Source organism: Somniosus microcephalus, chromosome 8 (assembly GCF_052327205.1).
Source record: "Somniosus microcephalus isolate GS21.2 chromosome 8, FLI_Smic_1.0, whole genome shotgun sequence".
NCBI lineage: Eukaryota > Metazoa > Chordata > Chondrichthyes > Squaliformes > Somniosidae > Somniosus > Somniosus microcephalus.
Genome location: NC_140994.1, coordinates 13,999,378 through 14,019,684, shown reverse-complemented (window position 1 = coordinate 14,019,684; position 20,307 = coordinate 13,999,378). Strand labels below are relative to the sequence as shown.

Below are 20,307 nucleotides of genomic sequence, written 5' to 3'. Positions count from 1 at the left end.
TGTTCTTTCATCCCCCCCCCCTTTTCCCAGCCCCCACTTGCTTTAAAATCTATCCCTTTTCCTGCTTTTTTTCCAGTTCTGATGAAAGGTCTTCGACCTGAAACATTGACTTTGTTTCTCTCTCCACGGATGCTGCCCCTGGCCTGCTGAGTTTTTCCAGCGTTTTCTGTTGTTATTTCGGATTTCCAGCATTCGCAGTATTTTGCTATCTAATTAGTAGATAGGGTCAATTGAGAAATAACTGAGTTCACAAAGCCAGTTCAGTTATCTCGCAGGAATTCATCATTAACTGCTTGCTAATTAGAAATTTACAGTTGAGATCCGTGTTCAAGATTAACGTAAATTTTTGAGATTATTTAGGATTAGACTCCTTTAAATAGCTGAGACAATTTTACAGCATTAAGTAGTCAGTCCACTAAATAGATTACAGTCAATACGCCATGGGCTCACCCCTCCCTATCTCTGTAACCTGCTCCAGCCCTACAACCCTCAGAGATCTCTGCATTTGTCCAATTGCGGCCTCTTGCATATCCCCTATTTTAATCGCTCCACCATTGGTGGCCGTGCCTTCAGCTGCCTGGGCCCGAAACTCTGGAATTACCTCCCTAAACCCCTCCGCCTCTCTACACCTCTCCTCCTTTTAAGACCTACCTCTTTGACCAAGCTTTTGGTCGCTTGTCCTAATGGCCCAGAAATTCGGGTCGGGGGCTTCCCGCGGGTGCAAGCCCCCGACCTGCACTTACCTAGCGTGCCAGCCATTGAGCTGTGGGCCCGCGTGGGATTCCGATCCTGGGCCTCCTCCAACTGCCGGCGCGCAGTGCTTGCGTATCCCAGGGGCGCAGTTAGTTCGATGCGTCCCCTGGGATCACGTGGGCCATGGGGAGCCAATCGGAGCAGGGAATGCTTCATTCATAAGTTTGACCGGAAGGGCTGTCAAACTTAGAAATAATACAAGTTCCAAAAATCACTAAATCTTCAAATAAATTTTTTTTAAATCACATTTTTTAAATAAACTATAAATTACATGAAATAACTATTTTAAACAATAATTTACATCTTTGAAAAAAATAATTTTATTTTCTAACAGGGCTAAAAATAAACTTATCTTTCTTTAAAGTATTTAAAAATAATAAACCTGTGGAAAAAATGTTTTAATTTTAATTAATTCACCACTTACCCTGTAAAAGGGCAGCACGGAGGCATAGTGGTTAGCACTGTTGCCTCACAGCGCCAGGGACCCGGGTTCAGATCCGGCCTCGGGTGACTGTCTGTGTGGAGTTTGCACATTCTCCCCGTGTTTGCGTGGGTTTCCTCCGGGTGCTCTGGTTTCCTCCCACAGTCCAAAGATGTGCGGGTTAGGTTGATTGGCCATGATAAAAAAAAATTGGCCCTTAGTGTTAGGGGGGATTAAATACGTGGGGTTACGGGGATAGGGCTTGGGTGGGATGGCTGTCGGTGTACGGACCGGGTGCTAGGGTTTGGATGATCAGCCATGATCTTGTTGAATGGCGGAGCAGGCTCGAAGGGCCGAATGGCCTACTCCTGCTCCTAGTTTCTATGTTTCTATGTAAAAAGCAGGCCTTGCGACTGCTTTTTATATGTCTAACTTCTGGAGACTTACCCTCCCGGAAAAACCTGCAAAAAAAAACGTAAGTTCGGTGCGCACGCGCAGCCTCTCCTGCACACGCGTTCGACCTCTGAACCCCTTCGTTCAGGGGAACGGAAGTGCCGGTTTCCCGCGCATGCGCAGTGGATGCAGGAAACCGGCACTTCCATTGGGCCTACGGGTGAGTACCCCGTGCGTACTCACCCGTGGAGACCCGAATTTCTGGGCCAATATCTCTTTATCTGGCTCGGTGTCAACTTTTGTTTGATAATCGCTCCTGTGAAACGCCTTGGGAGGTTTTACTACGTTAAAGGTGCTGTATAAATGCACGCTGTTGTTGTTTTAAGCTGACCTGGTTGTCTTGCTTTCCTCTGGGAGGGTGGTGTGAGACAACAGAGTGATGAACCTCCATCTGTATCCATTTCTCCTGTTCTATGCTCCTGGGTAAATTTACCTTCTATGCTGGTGTCTGTATCTGGACTAACTGTCTTAAATCTCACCTCTTTTGATCTCGGGGGGGGGGGGGGGGGAAATATGTATGTCTACGTGACACATTTATCTCTGACTGCTGTAGCCATACAATCTTAACATCTGTAACCTTTCTCTTGTCAGAGATGCACTTTTTGATTTTACAGTGGCACCCATCTACATATACAGGACAAAGAACTACTGCACATTCTACGACAAAGACTACTGTCTGAGACTGAGAACTCCAAATTGGGACCTCAAAGTCAAAAGCACCATCTTGTATATCCTTAATTTCCAAAGGAACCTCCTCAATTCTATTGACCAATCTGAGAGAAACATGGGGCTGGATTTTCATTGGGCCGTGGAGACAGGATTGGAGGCGTGTGGGGGTTTAAAATCCCGAAATCAGGGGTCCCGACCCCATCCCGCCCCCAACCTGCCTCCATGGCAGTTTCAAAGGAGGCGGGTACCCGCCCCGCACTGGGACACGCCTACCCAAGGCGGGAAGGGGATTAGTGCTAATTAACTGCCTGTTAATAGGTAGTTAACAGGCAGTTTTTAGCCTAATCCCTATTTTCATTGTTGAAATGTGGTATTCCCGACGGCTCCAAACCACGCCAAGTTAGCGAGGCGGGCCGTCGGGATGAAGGGCTTGGAGGGGTCGAGATGTCCGGTGTTCAGGTGAGTGATGGGTGCAGGAGTGCAGAGGTAAGTGTGTTTGGTCTGTGTAAAGTGTTTAAAGAAGTTTTACTTACCTTTACAGCCTTCCTCCCTTCAGGTCTCGGGAGTCCCTCATCTCACTGGCACAGAAAGCAGAATGGCCGCCAGCTGTCAAAATCTGCAGCCTCTGCTTTCTGTTCCGGGGAGATCTCTAAATCATCCTGAGAGGAAGGAATTAACCTGGAGTACAGATTGTCAGTGTTTGACAGCTTCAAACCGCAGTGAAACGCTGATATTTCATCTGTCAAAAGGTCTTGACAGATGAAATATCAATCTGTGACATCACCTGTTGCCGGGTGACCCTTAATTGGCCTGCTGAGCCCGCTGGGCGGGCTCAACAAGGTCAATCAAGTCAAAATCGCGTGGGTTGGCTAGAACTCGATGGAGGCAGGACTGCAACTTCAAAAGTTGTAGTCCCGACTCCTCAATGAAAATCCAGCCCATGGTGTTAGAAGAGTTCAGCCCTTCTGGTATCGATCCCCCCTCACACAGACCTTCTGAGAGCCCCGATGACTTCCAGCTCAGTGAGGTACCAGTACCCGGGTCATTGCTCACAAAGGGGTTACGCACAGGTCCAGATAAGGCCCGATATCTTTAGGACTCCTTTAATGAGCTGTCTCCGGGCCTGTGGTCTTGATGGCTCACCTTCTATCCCTGGTAAGAGAGGTTTTGTTTGTATAACCCTTTCATGGTTTAATTAGCATTGGCCTTTTGCTTCCATTCCGTCTGACTGAAATTTTGAGGACACATTTGAGACAATTCATGGGGCATTTTTTTTTCCTGTGAAAGGTAGAATGGCATCAGTTGAGAAGAGTTAGTAAAAATCTTGGCTGTCCACCCGGTCTAAACAAATCCAGAACGTTTAGAATGGGTGGCAGCTGGTTGCAGGTCTATGTGTTCGGAGCTCTCGTAATAAGAGCAGGTTTAATATACGCGCCTCTTGTGAATCCTTTCGAGAGCTGTACGGTGATGCCCACATTCAAATGTTTGATGTGGCTAAGGTTACATAATTGATTTGGCATCAAGCCAGCCAGCTGCAGGCTGACTGCTGGATTATGTGTCTATTCTGATCCCAGCCTTTCAAACTGCTCACCAAGATGTAATAAAGCGCTTTAACCTACAAATGAAACAGTTTGCTTGTACTCTAGGCAAAGGATGCGACATGAATGAGTTTGGGGCTTGAGGGGAATTCATTTATAATATGATCAACTGTTAGATTGTGCTACTAAACTGAATGCTACAAAGGCAGTTTGGATTGCAGCTTATTACTGCTTCAGTGCCCAGGGACATAGCTGTTAGGACTTTGATTTGCGCACTCTCTCTCTATTTTCTGCTGCTGTTCTCACTTTCTGTTTGCTCATTTTTTAAAATCCTAATTAAACTTTTTTTTTCTCCGCCATGTGACAGCCTCTCGGCAAAGGCTGTGTCAATTAGTGCCTTCAAAGAGGAGATGGGTGTGTGTCTAGTTGGGAACTGGGCTATAGTTTGCCAGCTTGTCTCAGTCGGCAGCAACTGGCTGATATTCCAGTAGAGTGCCGAGGGAGTGCTGAATTGTCGAAGGTGATATCCTTCAGATCAGACGTTAAACTGAGGCCTCGTTTGGCCTGTCCCAGCGGTTCAATTAGACATCAAAGATCCTGAGACATTAATGTGAACAGAACAGGGTAATGTTCCTCCCTCGACTGGTACCATCGAAAACTGATTAACTTCTCATTTGCTGTTTGTGGGACCTCAACTTTTGCAGACTGGCTACTATTTATTTATCCACCTGAAATAGTGTCTGCACTTAGAAAGTAATTCATTAGATGTGAACCACTTTGAGAAATGCCAACATGTGTGATTGAGATGCCATATAAATGCAAATCATCATTCTGTCCTCTCTCTTTCCCTCCCACCCTCCTTCTCTCCCCCTCTCTTTCCCTCCCTCCCTCCCCCTCTCTTTCCCTCCCTCCCTCCCTCCCCCTCTCGCTCCCGCCCGCCCTCCCCCCTCTCGCTCCCGCCCGCCCTCCCCCGCTCGCTCCCGCCCGCCCTCCCCTCTCGCTCGCTCCCGCCTCGCCCTCCCCCTCTCGCTCGCTCCCCGCCCCGCCCCTCCCCCCTCCTCGCTCGCCTCCCGCCCCGCCCCTCCCCCTCTCGCTCGCTCCCCGCCCGCCCTCCCCCTCTCGCTCGCTCCCCGCCCGCCCTCCCCCTCTCGCTCGCTCCCCGCCCGCCCCTCCCCCCTCTCTCTCCCCGCCCGCCCTCCCCCTCTCGCTCGCTCCCGCGCCCGCCCTCCCCCTCTCGCTCGCTCCCGCCCCCGCCCTCCCCCTCTCGCTCGCTCCCGCCCGCCCTCCCCCTCTCGCTCGCTCCCGCCCGCCCTCCCCCCTCTCGCTCGCTCCCGCCCGCTCTCGCTCGCTCACCCCGCCCCCGCGCCGCCCCCTCTCGCTCGCTCCCGCCCGCCCTCCCCTCTCGCTCGCTCCCCGCCCCCGCCCTCCCCCCTCTCGCTCGCTCCCCGCCCGCCCTCCGTCCCGCCCTCCCTCTCCCGCCCGCCCTCCCCCTCTCGCTCGCTCCCGCCCGCCCTCCGTCCCGCCCTCCCTCTCCCTCCCAGCCCCGCCCTCCCCCCCCTCTCTCTCCCGCCCTCCCTCCCCCTCCCCCTCTCTCCCGCCCCTCCCTCCCCCTCCCTCTTCTACTTCTGCTGTTTTAACCCTGTATGTATGAAGTGACAGAAACTGCTGAACTATTCTGGGTTCCAGTGATATATACAGTTATACAAAAATATTATTTCTTAGAAAGGGGGGCTCTGCTTGGGACATGAATCTCCGAAAGGGATCTCAAATTTTGGAACCTTTCGGCTTTGAGAAAGGAAGAATGGGCAGGCCTCTGGTAGTATTGCTTTTAGGCAGTGATTTGGAGATGTGTGCTGGTGATCTAGTAATGATTCCACCATCTGTTCCCCACTTTCCCTTCAGGAATAGGCCCTTTCCCTTTCTCACTGTCTCCTGTTGTTGGTGAAGCCACATAGGATTACATAGGATATACAGCACAGAAACAGGCCATTCGGCCCAACCAGTCCATGCGGCGTTTATGCTCCACTTGAGCCTCCTCCCGTCTTTCCTCATCTAACTCTATCAGCATAACCCTCTACTCCCTTCTCCCTCATATGCTTGTCCAGCCTCCCCTTAAATGCATCCATACTATTCGCTTCAACCACTCCCTGTGGTAGCGAGTTCCACATTCTCACCACTCTCTGGGTAAAGAAGTTTCTCTGAATTCCCTATTGGATTTCTTGGTGACTATCTTATATTGATGACCTCTAGCTTTGCTCTTCCCCACAAGTGGAAACATTCTCACTGTATCCACTCTATCAAAACCTTTCATAATTTTAAAGACCTCTATTAGGTCACCCCTCAGCTTTCATTTTTCAAGAGAAAAGAGACCCACCTGTTCATCCTTTCCTGATGGGGATACCCTCGCATTTCTGGTATCATCCTTGTAAATCTTCTCTGCACCCTCTCCAGTGCCTCTATATCCTTTTTATAATATGGTGACCAGAACTGTACGCAGTACTCCAAGTGTGGTCTAACCAAGGTTCGATACAGGTTTAGCATAACTTCACTACTTTTCAATTCTATCCCTCTAGAAATAAACCCTAGTGCTTGGTTTGCTTTTTTTTATGGCCTTGCTAACCTGTGTCGCAACTTTAGTGATTTGTGTATTTGTACATCCGAGATGCCTTTGTTCCTCTACCCCACCCAGACTTGTGACCTCCCTATTCTTCCTAACAAAATGTAACACCTCACATTTATCTGTGTTGCATTTCATTTGCCAATTTTCTGCCCATTCTGCGAGTTTATTAATGCCCTCCTGTAATTTGTTGCAGTCCTCCTCAGTATTGACTATCCCCGCAAGTTTAGAAATTGTGTTTTTGATTCCAAAGTCTAAATCGTTAATATAACTTGTCAACAACAGTGGTCCCAGCACTGATCCTTGGGGAACACCACGACCCACCTTCTGCCACTCTGAATAGCTGCTCTTTACCCTGACTCTCTGCTTTCTGTCCTGAAGCCAGCCAGCGATCCATTCTACCTGCAGCCAATTTCACCAGTGGAGGAGACAAACTCTAGGATCTCTGAGCCATTTTCCAATGCAGCTCTTGTAGTATTACAATTTATCCCAAGTAGTCTGTTTGCAATTGTGTGCTTTCTTTGGGCCTCTGTTAACCTGAATTCATCAAGCAAATGTATGTGTATGATCTAGTGCTGAATTTCCTTATTATTTGCATAATGAACACAAACACTCCCCATAAACCCCTTCATATCTCCGCCTCTCCTCCTCCTCTAAGACGCTCCTTAAAACCTACCTCTTTGACCAAGCTTTTGGTCACCTGTCCGAATATCTCCTTATGTGGCTCAGTGTCAAATTTTGTTTGATAATCGTTCCTGGGAAGCGCCTTGGGATGTCGTCGTCTTCTTAGGCAGTCCCTCAGAACCGAGGATGACTTGCTTCCACATTAAAAATGAGTTCTCAGGTGACTGATGAGTCCAATGCGGGACCTACAGTCTCTGTCACAGGTGGGGCAGACGGTGGTTGAAGGGGTGGGTGGGTGGGGTGCTTGGGTTGACGTGCGCTGCCTGCACTTGGCTTCCGCTTGCTCCCGGCGAAGAGACTCGAGGTGTTCGGCGCCTTCCCGGATGCTTCTCCTCCACTTTGTGCGGTCTTGGGCCAGGGATTCCCAGGTGTCGGTGGGGATGTTGCACTTTTTCAAGGAGGCTTTGAGGGTGTTCTTGAAGCGTTTCCTCTGCCCACCTGGGGCTCTCTTGCCGTGCCGGAGCTCCGAGTAGAGCGCTTGTTTTGGGAGTCTCGTATCGGGCATGCGGACAATGTGACCCGTCCATCGGAGCTGATTGAGCGTGGTCAAAGCTTCGATGTTGGCCTGAGCAAGAACACTGACATTGGTGCGCCCATCCTGCCAATGGATTTGCAGGATCTTGTGGAGGCAGCGTTGGTGGTACCTCTCCAGTGCTTTGAGGTGCCTGCTGTACATGGTCCATGTCTCTGAGGCATACAGCAGGGCGGGTATCACTGCTGCCCTGTAGACCATGAGCTTAGTGCCGGGTTGAGGTCCTGGTCTTCAAACACTCTCTTCCTCAGGCGACCGAAGGCTGCACTGGCACACTGAAGGCGGTGTTGGACTTTGTCGTCGACGTCTGCCCTTGTTGACAGTAGGCTCCCGAAGTATGAAAGTGGTCTACGTTGTCCAAGGCCTGGTCGTGGATTTTGATCATCGGGGGGCAGCACTGTGTGGCGGGGGCAAGTTGGCCTTGGATGTTTTACTATGTTAAAGGTGCTATTATAATACAAGTTGTTGTTGGTGAATGTTAATGTGATGATGATTATTTTTGTCTTTGGTTTTAGCTGTAAATGAGGCCTCGTGCTGATCCGCGTAATTCTGTAGATGCTGCTAGAAAGGTGAAACCTTTGTATTGATCCTTCTAATCTGCTTTTTCCTTCCAGCGGCAGAGAGAAAGAAGAAAATTAGAAAAGGAAAAAGCAATGAAGAGAACGAACAGGTAAACAAAGGCTGTAGTGTAACCAACTCTTCTAGTCTAATTTAGGAATAAGTTGTAGTGATTTACCAAATTATTGCATCCTTTTATCCTTTCTTCTCTCCCTCGTTATAACCTACGCAAACTTGAGCTCATCCAAAACTCTGCTGCCCGTGTCCTAACTCGCACCAAGTCCCGTTCACCCATCACCCCCTGTGCTCACTGCCCCGTGTCCTAACTCGCACCAAGTCCCGTTCACCCATCACCCCCTGTGCTCACTGCCCCATGTCCTAACTCGCACCAAGTCCCGTTCGCACCATCACCCCCTGTGCTCACTGCCCCGTGTCGTAACTCGCACCAAGTCCCGTTCGCCCATCACCCCCTGTGCTCACTGCCCCGTGTCCTAACTCGCACCAAGTCCCGTTCGCCCATCACCCCCTGTGCTCACTGCCCCGTGTCCTAACTCGCACCAAGTCCCGTTCACCCATCACCCCCTGTGCTCACTGCCCCATGTCCTAACTCGCACCAAGTCCCGTTCGCCCATCACCCCCTGTGCTCACTGCCCCGTGTCGTAACTCGCACCAAGTCCCGTTCGCCCATCACCCCCTGTGCTCACTGCCCCGTGTCCTAACTCGCACCAAGTCCCGTTCGCCCATCACCCCCTGTGCTCACTGCCCCGTGTCCTAACTCGCACCAAGTCCCGTTCGCCCATCACCCCTGTGCTCACTGCCCCGTGTCCTAACTCGCACCAAGTCCCGTTCGCCCATCACCCCCTGTGCTCACTGCCCCGTGTCCTAACTCGCACCAAGTCCCGTTCGCCCATCACCCCTGTGCTCGCTGGCCTACATTGGCTCCCGGTTAAGCAGCGCCTCAATTTCAAAATTCTCATCCTTGTTTTCAAATCCCTCCATGGCCTCGCCCCTCCCTATCTCTGTAACCTCCTCCAGCCCCACAACCTCCCGAGATATCTGCGCTCCTCTAATTCTGCCCTCTTGCGCATCCCTGATTATAATCGCTCAACCATTGCCGGCCGTGCCTGGGCCCTAAGCTCTGGAATTCCTTCCCTAAACCTCTCCGCCTCGCTACCTCTCTTTCCTCCTTTAAGATGCTCCTTAAAATCTACCTCTTTGACCGAGCTTTGGTCACCTGCCCTAATACTCCTGATGTGGATCGGTGTCACATTTTTGGTCTTAACGCTCCTGTGAACAGCCTTGAGACATTTCACTATGTTAAAGGCGTTCTATAAATACAAGCTGTTGTTGTTGTTTTGTTTACTTGAAGCCCGTTGACTCTTCCACCAGGTTTCACTTTTTTAAAAAGCTAAAAGCTGGATATTTGCAGCTGAGCATTGTTTGGGAAATGTAACTAATGTCAAATCTGGTTTTAATAAGAACATAAGAACAGTAAGAAATAGGAGCAGGAGTCGGCCATTTGGCCCCTCGAGCCTGCTCCGCCATTCAATAAGATCATGGCTGATCTTCTACCTCATCTCCACTTTCCTGCACTATCCCCATATCCCTTTGATTCCCTTAATATTCAAAAATCTATCGATCTCTGTCTTGAATATACTCAACGACTGAGCCTCCACAGCCCTCTGGGGTAGAGAATTCCAAAGATTCACCACCCTTCGAGTGAAGACATTTCTCCTCCTCTCAGTCCTAAATGGCCGACCTCTTATTCTGAGACTGTGACCCCTGGTTCTAGACTCCCCAGCCAGGGGAAACATCCTCCCAGCATCTACCCTGTCAAGCCCTGTAAGAATTTTGTATGTTTCAATGAGATCACCTCTCATTCTTCTAAACTCTGGAGAATATAGGCTTAGTCTACTCAATCTCTCCTCATAGGACAATCCCCCCATCCCAGGAATCAGTCTGGTGAACCTTCGTTGCACTCCCTCTATGGCAAGTATATCCTTCCTTAGGTAAGGAGACCAAAACTGTACACAATACTCCAGGTGTGGTCTCACCAGGGCCCTATATAATTGCAGTAAGACGTCTTTACTCTTATACTCAAATCCTCTTGTAATAAAGGCCAACATACCATTTGCTTTCCTAATTGCTTGCTGTACCTGCATGTTAGCTTTCAGTGATTCGTGTACAAGGACACCCAGGCCCCGCTGAACACCAACATTTCCCAATCTCTCACCATTTAAAAAATATTCTGCTTTTCTATTTTTCCTACCAAAGTGGATAACTTCACATTTCTCCACATTATATTCCATTTGCCATGTTCTTGCCCACTCACTTAGCCTGTCTATATTCCCTTGAAGCCTCTTTGCATCCTCCTCACAACTTACATTCCCACCCAGATATGTATCATCAGCAAACTTGGATGTATTACATTTGGTCCCCTCATCCAAATAATTGATATAGATTGTGAATAGCTGAGGCCCAAGCACTGATCCTTGCGGTACCCCACTAGTTACAGCCTGCCAACCTGAAAATGACCCGTTTATTCCTCCTCTGTTTACTGTCCGTTAACCAACCCTCAATCCATGCTAGTGTATTACCCCCAATCCCATGAGCTCTAATTTGTTTAATAACCTCTTGTGTGGCACCTTATTGAATGCCTTCTGAAAATCCAAATACACCACATCTACTAGTTCCCCCTTATCTATTCTGCTAGTTACAACCTCAAAAAATTCAAACAGATTCGCCAAACACGATTTCCCTTTCATGTATCCATGTTGATTCTGCCCAATCCTATTATTATTTTCTAAGTGCCCTGTTACCACGTCCTTAATAATAGATTCTAGCATTTTCCCTACTACTGATGTCAGGCTAACTGCTCTGTAGTTCCCCGTTTTCTCTCTTCCCTCATTTCTTAAATAGTGGGGTTACATTTGCTACCTTCCAATCCGCAGGAACCGTTCCGAGAATCTATGGAATTTTGGAAGATGACAACCAATGCATCCACTATTTCTATAGCCACCTCTTTCAAAACCCTAGGATGTAGGCCATCAGGCCCAGGGGATCGATTGGCTTTCATTCCCATTAATTTCTCCAGTACTATTTTTTTACTAATACTAATTTCTTTCAGTAAATTAATTTCCAAATATAAATCCTTCCTTTCTTAAGACTGTCTTAGATAAATGACAGAATGGTCGATGTGGTTCAAATAATGTTTTGTTGGGTTTTAATATTTTCGGATACACTAATGCAGCAGGGTAAGTGAGGGCAGGATTCAGAGCTGTGAAGGGCAAGTTTAGGATAGACAATTAACAATGACTTACATTTATATAACCACCTTTTTTTTTAACGTAGAAAAATGTCCCACGGCATTTCACAGAGGCATAGTGAGACAAAGGCAATATTAGGAGGGGTCAGTAAAAGCTAGGCCAAAGAGCTGGGTTTTAAGGAGAGCCTTAAAGGAGGTGGAGATATGGAGGGGTTTCGGGGGGGGGGGGGTGAAGAGTTTGTGTACTGAGAGGGTAATCAATAACTGAGATGGGTTTGGAGAAGCTTGATTGAGGTCACCGTTGGACTAATTCAAGAAAACACCCAGTGAAGAGTGGGCAGATAGTATTCGGGGCAGATGAGGCCAAATGGGCTTAAGGGCTGCCTTCATTCAAAACCATCTTGAGATCCTCTGCTTTGACCTTTTTTTTTAGAAAACTCTTCGGACTGGATTTTGCCAGGTCCCACCTGCACGGTGCGCGGGGAGACTCTGGAGACGGCGGAAGGTCGTGTTTCCCGGCACGCTGTGGAACTCCACAGCGTGTGTGCGACGGAAAGGACAGGTTCCCTGCCTGGAGATCAGTCTGATCGATTCCCGATCCCGGTGCTGAGTCGCAATCCCGGGGTGGGGGGGGTGGCGTGGTTCTGACCCCCGACCCTGGCGGGAGGGTTGGGGAGCTTGGGGGGGTGGTGGGGGAAGCGGGGGCCGGGGGAAAGCACTCCTGCTCTTCCCGGCCCACAAGGATTGCTCCCCGAGGCTGAGGCCGCCTCGTTGCAGCCCCCGGGGGATCCTGAGCCCCGGGATCCCCGGCCACCTGCAGTAAAACCTACACAGCAGGTTAAAGCAGAGGCTTCAGACCTCATTATAATACTTGGATTGGCAGCCCACCTCCTGGCACCCAGTTGGCAGCACGTCCTGCCCCCGTCCTGCTTGAGTGAAAGGTTGGCGGGTTGGGGCCTGGTTTTACATTTTTACAACTTTCACTTCACTCTCCCCAACCCACCCATTCTTAGCTGTGAAAACTACAGCCTCAGTGCCACAGTGACTGAGTTGAAACTTACTGAACCCATCTGTCCAGGGAGACGCAGGAATTTCCCTAGCCTGCCGACGGTTCTGCAATTCTGTTTCAGAATTGTACAGTTGCGGTGTTGGTGCAATGGAAATGCCCACTGTAGAAGGGACAGGTTGACAGTGTACAAGCACACAGACACGCCTGCAGTGTGTACAATAACTTCCCCTTGTTCAAAACAAAAAGTGCAGATGAATTTTAACAATGACTTACACTCGCACAGAAAATACTGGAAACACTCAGCAGGCTGGGCAGCATCTGTGGAGAGAGAGAGAGAGACGCAGGATGAGTGATTCAGATCATAGAAACATAGAAACATAGAAGATAGGAGCAGGAGTCGGCCATTCGGCCCCTCGAGCCTGCTCCGCCATTCAATGCGATCATGGCTGCTCATCCAAATTCAGTACCCTGTCCCTACTTTCTCCCCATACCCCTTGATCCCTTTAGCCTTAAGAAATATATCCAACTCCTTCTTGAATATATTTAATGAATTGGCCTCTACTGCCTTGTGTGGTAGAGAATTCCACAGGTTCACCGCTCTCTGGGTGAAGAAATTCCTCCTCATCTCTGTCCTAAATGGCTTACCCCTTATCCTTAGACTGTGACCCCTGGTTCTGGACTCCCCGACCATCGGGAACATCCTTCCTGCATCTAGTCTGTCTAGTCCTGTCAGAATTTTATAAGTTCGATGACCCTTCGCCAGTTCTGATGAAAGATACAGGGCCTTCAACATAGCAAAATGCCCGAAGTTGCTTCAGAAAGCGGGGGGATTGGATGCCAAGCAAGAGTTGGGACAAGGGTTAGGGGAAGTGAAGGGTTAGGGCATTCTGAGGATTCTTCTGAAATTGGGAATTCATGCTGGGGTATGTTGGCTGAAGGCCCTGCCACTGCTGGTGGAGAGGGGTGGAGTGATTTAGAATTCACATTAGACCAGAGTTGGAAGGGAAGAGGATGCAAGCCGGGATTTAAAACTGGAATGCAGCTGTGGAGCTACTTCTAAATGAGAGCATTAATGGTTGCAGTGTTTATATTTCCTGAGTGGTAGAGGAATGTTATATTTAACAGTGAATAAACTGGGAGTACTGAGGCAAACACTGATCAAGGGGCTGTACTAATGCTACAACCTATAAAAGCCAAGCTCAAGTGGATCTCAGTAATCATCTGACAACATAACATTAGAAATAGGAACAGGAGTAGACCATACAGCCCCTCGAGCCTGCTCCGCCATTCAGTAAGATCATGGCTGATCTTCTACATCAACTCCACTTTCCCGCCCGATCCCCATATCCCTCGATTCCCTTAGAGCCCAAAAATCTATTGATCTCCGTCTTGAATATACTCATCGACTGAGCCTCCACAGCCCTCTGGGGCAGAGAATTCCAAAGATTCACAACCCTCTGAGTGAAGAAATTCCTCGTCATCTCAGTCCTAAATGGCCGACCCCTTATCCTGAGACTCTGACCCCTAGTTCTAGACTCTTTAGCCAGGGGAAACAACCTCTCAGCATCTACCCTGTGAAGCCCTCTCAGAATCTTTTATGTTTCAACAAGATCACCTCTCATTCATCTGAACTCCAGCGAGTATCGGCCCAATCTACTCGATCTCTCCTCATAGGACGGCCCTCTCATCCCAGGAATCAATCGAGTGAACCTTCTTTGCACTGTCTCTCTAAGGCAAGTATATCCTTTCTTGGGTACTGAGACTAAAACTACACTACTCCAGGTGTGGTCTCACCAAAGTGCTACAGGAAACTTTCGTTTAACCGGAGGTTAAATATCCGGAATGCTCTATCCACCGGCAAAATTTGGAGTCGGTTCAGATAAGTTTTTTTACTTTTCGTTGCTTTTTTTCTCCAGTCCTGGCTCTGCATGCGTCTAGCTGAAGCTGTTGCTTAGCTACAGAGACGCTTGCAAGCTGCGCCGACTGTTTTGAAGCTGTTGCTAAGCAACAGGGTTTGTTGCTTCAGACGGAGCTCAGAAGCTCCGTATGTTTTAACATTAGCGCTCGTTTTTCCGGCAATGTTGATCGACCGGCACCAGCTCGGACCCATCAGTGCCGGATACCAGAAAGTTTCCTGTATATAGGCCCCCCCACCACCCTTGATTAGATTACAGCCATGAGCGGTGAGCTGTGCCGATTTATGTTTAGTTTGGGGTCTGTTTTTATGATAACTGATGTGACTGCCAGTATATTTGATTGCTTTAATGTGACCAGGTTTACATAACATAAGAAATAGGAGCAGGAGTAGGCCAATCGGCCCCTCGAGCCTGCTCCGCCATTCAATAAGATCATGGCTGATCTGATCCTAACCGCCAATCTACTATCACAGAACGATCTCCCGAATCTAACAGAATTAGACACACGAAATAGGAGCAGGATCAGGCTACACGGCCCCTGGGCCCGCTCCGCTACCCACAGGGCCATGACCGATCCGAACCTAGACTCATGTCCAAATTCCTGCCCGCTCCCCGTAACCCTTAATTCCCTTTACTTCTAGGAAACTGTCTATTCCTGTTTTAAATTTATGTAATGATGTAGCTTCTACAGCTTTTTGAGGCAGCATATTCCATGGACCTACCACCCTCTGAGTGAAGTAGTTCCTCCTCATCTCAGTTTTGAAAGAGCAGCCCCTTATTCTAAGACTATGCCCCCTAGTTCTAGTTTCACCCATCATCGGGAACATCCTCCCCGCATCCACCCGATCCAACCCCTTCACAATCTTATATGTTTCAATAAGATCGCCTCTCATTCTTCTGAACTCCAATGAGTAGAGTCCCAATCTACTCAACCTCTCCTCATATGTCCATCCCCTCATTCCCGGGATTAACCGAGTGAACCTTCTTTGTACTGACTCGAGAGCAAGTATGTCTTTTCTTAAGTAATGCCTGGTGCACCAACAGTGATATAATTGATAGATCCTGCTCGGCTGGTTTGGAATTCCTCATGGTAAGGTGCAGACCCTTCTACCTGCCTCGGGAATTCACGAATGTTATCATCACTGCGGTCTACATCCCACCACACGCTAATGCCAAACTAGCACTGAAGGACCTCTACAGGGCCATCAGCGAACAACAAACTGCGCACCCAGACGGAGCTTTTATCGTCGCGGGGGACTTCAATCACACAAACCTAAAAACTGTACTACCGAAATTCCACCAGAATGTTTCCTGCCCCACAAGAGGGGAGAACACACTGGATCAAGTCTACACGAGCATTGTAGACGCTTACAAGGCCATTCCCTGCCCCCACCTTGGGAAGTCTGACCACCTCTCCCTGTTTCTAGCCCCGGCACACAAACCGCTCATCAAAAGAGTGAGAACATCAGTGAGAGCAGTGAAAGTATGGCCAGAGGGGGCAGTATCGGAGCTTCAGGATTGCTTCGAACGCACTGATTGGGGCACGTTTGCCCACAATGACATCGAGGAATACGCATCCACAGTGCTATTCTACATCAACAGCTGCGTCGAGGTCGTCACGGCCCACAAAAATATCAGGTCATACCCCAACCAGAAACCCTGGATGAACGGAGAGGTCCGCTCACTGTTGAAAGCACGCGACGCAGCATTTAAATCTGGCGACGCGGCGGCTTACAGAGCAGCTAGGACCAACCTAAAAAAGGGTATCAGGACTGCCAAATGGAAACAGACACTGCGGATAGAGGATCACTTCCGCAACAACTTGGACCCCCGGCGCATGTGGCAAGGCATCCAGGCCATCACTGACTACAAGGGCAAAAACACCAGTCCCCCGGTCAGTGACGCCTCCCTTCCAGAGGAGCTTAACAACTTCTACGCTCGCTTCGACAGGGACAACAAGGAGCCGGCTACCAAAGCCTTGCCACCCCCGGAAGACCAGGTGCTCACTCTGTCGACCTCCGACGTAAAGGGCGCTTTACGCAGAGTGAACACACGAAAGGCTACTGCACCGGATAGCATCCCTGGATGGGTACTCAAGGAACGTGCTGATCAGCTGGCTGATGTCTTCACCGCCATCTTCAACCTGTCATTGGCCCAGGCAGTAGTCCCTACATGCTTCAAGACCGCCACCATCATTCCTGTGCCTAAACAAGCGGCTGTGACGTGTCTGAACGACTATCGACCTGTCGCACTCACACCCATCATAATGAAGTGTTTCGAGGGACTGGTCTTAGCCCACATCAAAGCCAGTGTTCCTGCCTCCCTTGACCAACACCAGTTTGCCTATCGGGCAAACAGATCAACGGAGGATGCAATCACTACTGCTCTACACTCGGCACTGAATCACCTAGATGGTAAGGAGACCTACATCAGAATGTTGTTTATAGACTACAGCTCAGCATTCAACACTATCGTCCCCAACAAGATGGCCACCAAACTCCAAACTCTTGGCCTGAACACTTCCCTCTGCAACTGGACCCTGGACTTCCTAACAAACAGACCCCAGTCTGTCAAATTAGGCAACCACACCTTCCCCCTCCCCCCCCCCCCCCCCCTGACCCTGAACACGGGGGCCCCACAAGGATGTGTGCTGAGCCCCCTCCTCTACTCCCTCTTCACCCACGACTGTGTGGCTGTTAATGGTTCCAACACCATCATCAAGTTTGCAGATGACACCAGGGTAGTAGGCCAGATCACCAACAACGATGAGTCAGCCTACAGGGAGGAGGTCCAGCATCTCGTGAAGTGGTGCGCCGACAACAACCTGGCCCTTAACACCAAGAAAACAAAGGAAATAATCGTGGACTTCAGGAAGTCCAAAGGCGGAAGTCACACCCCCATCCACATCAATGGGGCGGAGGTGGAAAGGGTGGCCAGCTTTAAGTTCCTCGGAGTCCACATCACGGAAGACCTCTCCTGGTCCCTCAACACCACCTCTCTGGCGAAGAAGGCCCAGCAGCGCCTATATTTCTTGAGGAGGCTGAAGGGATGTAATCTGTCGCCCCCGATCCTCTCTAACTTCTACCGCTGCACTATAGAGAGCATCCTGACAAACTGTATCACGGTATGGTACGGCAGCTGTAGCTCCCATGACCGGAAAGCCCTGCAGCGGGTAGTCAAAACTGCCCAACGCATTACCGGCACCCGGCTACCGACCATAGAACATATATATCAGAAACGCTGCCTACGGAGGGCACGGTCCATCATCAAAGACCCTACCCACCCCAGCCACAGTCTGTTCGCCCTCCTACCATCTGGAAGACGCTACAGATGCATTCGCACCCGTACGACCAGATTTAGGAACAGCTTCTTTCCCAGGGCTGTCATCCTACTGAACTCCACAAATAAACACTAAAGCCTGCACATCTGCCGATGCACTTTATTATGGTCATATTTATGCTAATATATATGTACAAATGTATGTTGAAATGTTTAAGTGTCCTAATCCAAATTGTACACTCTCGGGAGCCGCAAGCCTACATTTCGTTGTACTGCACTTGTGCACTAACAATGACAATAAAAGTTGATTTTGATTTGATTTGTATGGACACCAAAACTGTATGCAGTATTCCAGGTGCGGTCTCACCAATACCTTGTACAACTGAAGCAATACCTCCCTATTTTTATATTCTATCCCCCTAGCAATGAAAGCCAACATTCCATTGGCCTTCTTAATCACTTGCTGCACCTGCATACTAACCTTTTGAGTTTCGTGCACCAGGACGCCCAGATCCCTTTGTACTTCAGTACTTTCCAGTTTCTTGCCATTAAGATAACTTGCTCTACGATTTTTCCTGCCAAAGTGCATAACCTCACACTTTCCAGTATTGTATTCCATCTGCCAAATCTCTGCCCACTTACTTAGCCTGTCTATGTCCCCTTGCAGGTTTTTTATGTCCTCCTCACTCACTACTTTCCCTCCCATCTTAGTATCATCTGCAAACTTTGATATGTTACACTCGGTCCCCTCCTCCAAATCGTTAATATAGATTGTAAAGAGTTGGGGACCCAGCACTGACCCCTGTGGAACACCACTAGTTACTGATTGCCAGTCCGAGAATGAACCATTTATCCCAACTCTCTGCTTTCTGTTAGATAGCCAATCCTCTATCCATGCCAGAATATTACCCCAATCCCGTGATTTTTTATTTTAAGCAATAATCTTTTGTGTGGCACCTTGTCAAATGCCTTTTGGAAGTCTAAATACACTACATCCACTGGTTCCCCTTTATCCACCCTATATGTTACTTCCTCAAAGAACTCCAGCAAATTTGTCAAACATGACTTCCCCTTCATAAAACCATGCTGACTTTGTCCTATTAAATTATGATTATCCAAATGTCCTATTACTGTCTCCTTAATAATGGACTCCAATATTTAACCTACCACAGATGTTAGGCTAACCGATCTACAGTTTCCAGCCTTCTGTCTACTGCCCTTTTTAAATAAGGGCGTTACATTAGCAGTTTTCCAATCTGCCGGGACCTTTGCTGAGTCAAGGGAGTTTTGGAAAATTATTACCAATGCATCCACAATCCCTACCGCCACTTCCCTCAAGACCCTAGGATGTAAGCCATCAGGTCCAGGTGATTTATCCGCCTTGAGTCCCATTATTTTACCAAGTTCCACTTCCTTAGTGATTTTGATCGTGTTTAGCTCCTCCCCCCCCATAGCCCCCTGTTTGTCCAGTGTTGGGATATTCTTAGTGTCTTCTACTGTAAAGACTGATACAAAATATTCATTCAGTGTTTTTGCCATCTCCATATTTCCCACCATTAATTTCCTGGTCTCATCCTCTAAGGGACCAACATTTACTTTAGCCACCCTTTTTCTTTTTATATAACTATAAAAACTCTTACTATCTGTTTTTATATTTTTTGCTCATTTACTTTCATAATCTATCTTCCCTTTCTTAATCAATCTTTTTGTTATTTTTTGCTGTCTTTCAAAGTTTTCCCAATCCTCTATCCTCCCACTAGATTTGGCTACCTTATATGCCCTTGTTTTTAGTCGAATACTATCCTTAATTTCTTTACTTAGCCACGGATGGCTGTCTTTTCTTTTACACCCTTTTCTTCTCGGTGGAATATATATTTTTTGGAAATTGTAAAATAACTCCTTAAATGTACACCACTGATCATGTATCGTCTTACCCTTTAATCTATTTTCCCAATCCACTCTACTCAATTCCGCTCTCATACCTTCATAGTCTCCTTTATTCAAGCTTAGCACGCTTGTTTGAGATCCAACCTTCTCACCCTCTAATTGAATATGGAATTCAACCATGTTATGGTCACTCATTCCAAGGGGATCCTTTACTAGACATTTTTAATTAATCCTGTCTCGTTACACAGGACCAGATCTAAGGTTGCTTGCCCCCTGGTCGGTTCAGTTACATACTGCTCAAGAAACCCATCCCTAATACACTCAATGAACTCATCCTCAAGGCAGCCCTGCCCAATTTGATTTGTCCAATTAATATGATAGTTAAAATCCCCCATAATTATAGATGCTCCCTTATTACAAGCCTCAACTATTTCCTGATTGATACTCCGTCCAACAGAGTTGCAACTGTTCGGATGCCTATAGACTACGCCCACTAGTGTTTTTTTCCCCTTATTATTCCTTACCTCCACCCAAACTGTTTCATTATCCTGATCTTTTGACCCAATATCATTTCTCTGTATTAGTGATTCCTTCCTTTTATTAACATAGCCACCCCACCTCCCCTTCCTTCTTGCCTGTCCTTCCTGATCATTAAATAACCTGGTATGTTTAATTCTCAGGCATTGTCACCCTGCAGCCATGTTTCTGTAATGGCCACAAGATCAT

General features: G+C 48.4%; 1 protein-coding gene across 1 annotated transcript in view; it reads left to right on the top strand.

The window, feature by feature from the left end:
* Positions 1 to 20,307, top strand: part of LOC147113325 (uncharacterized) — a 161,352-nt gene that overhangs the window by 42,528 nt on the left and 98,517 nt on the right. Inside the window, 2 exon segments of the mRNA XM_085994257.1 lie at positions 8,282 to 8,303; positions 8,306 to 8,337. Of these exon segments, the coding sequence (XP_085850383.1) occupies positions 8,282 to 8,303; positions 8,306 to 8,337 (54 nt within the window).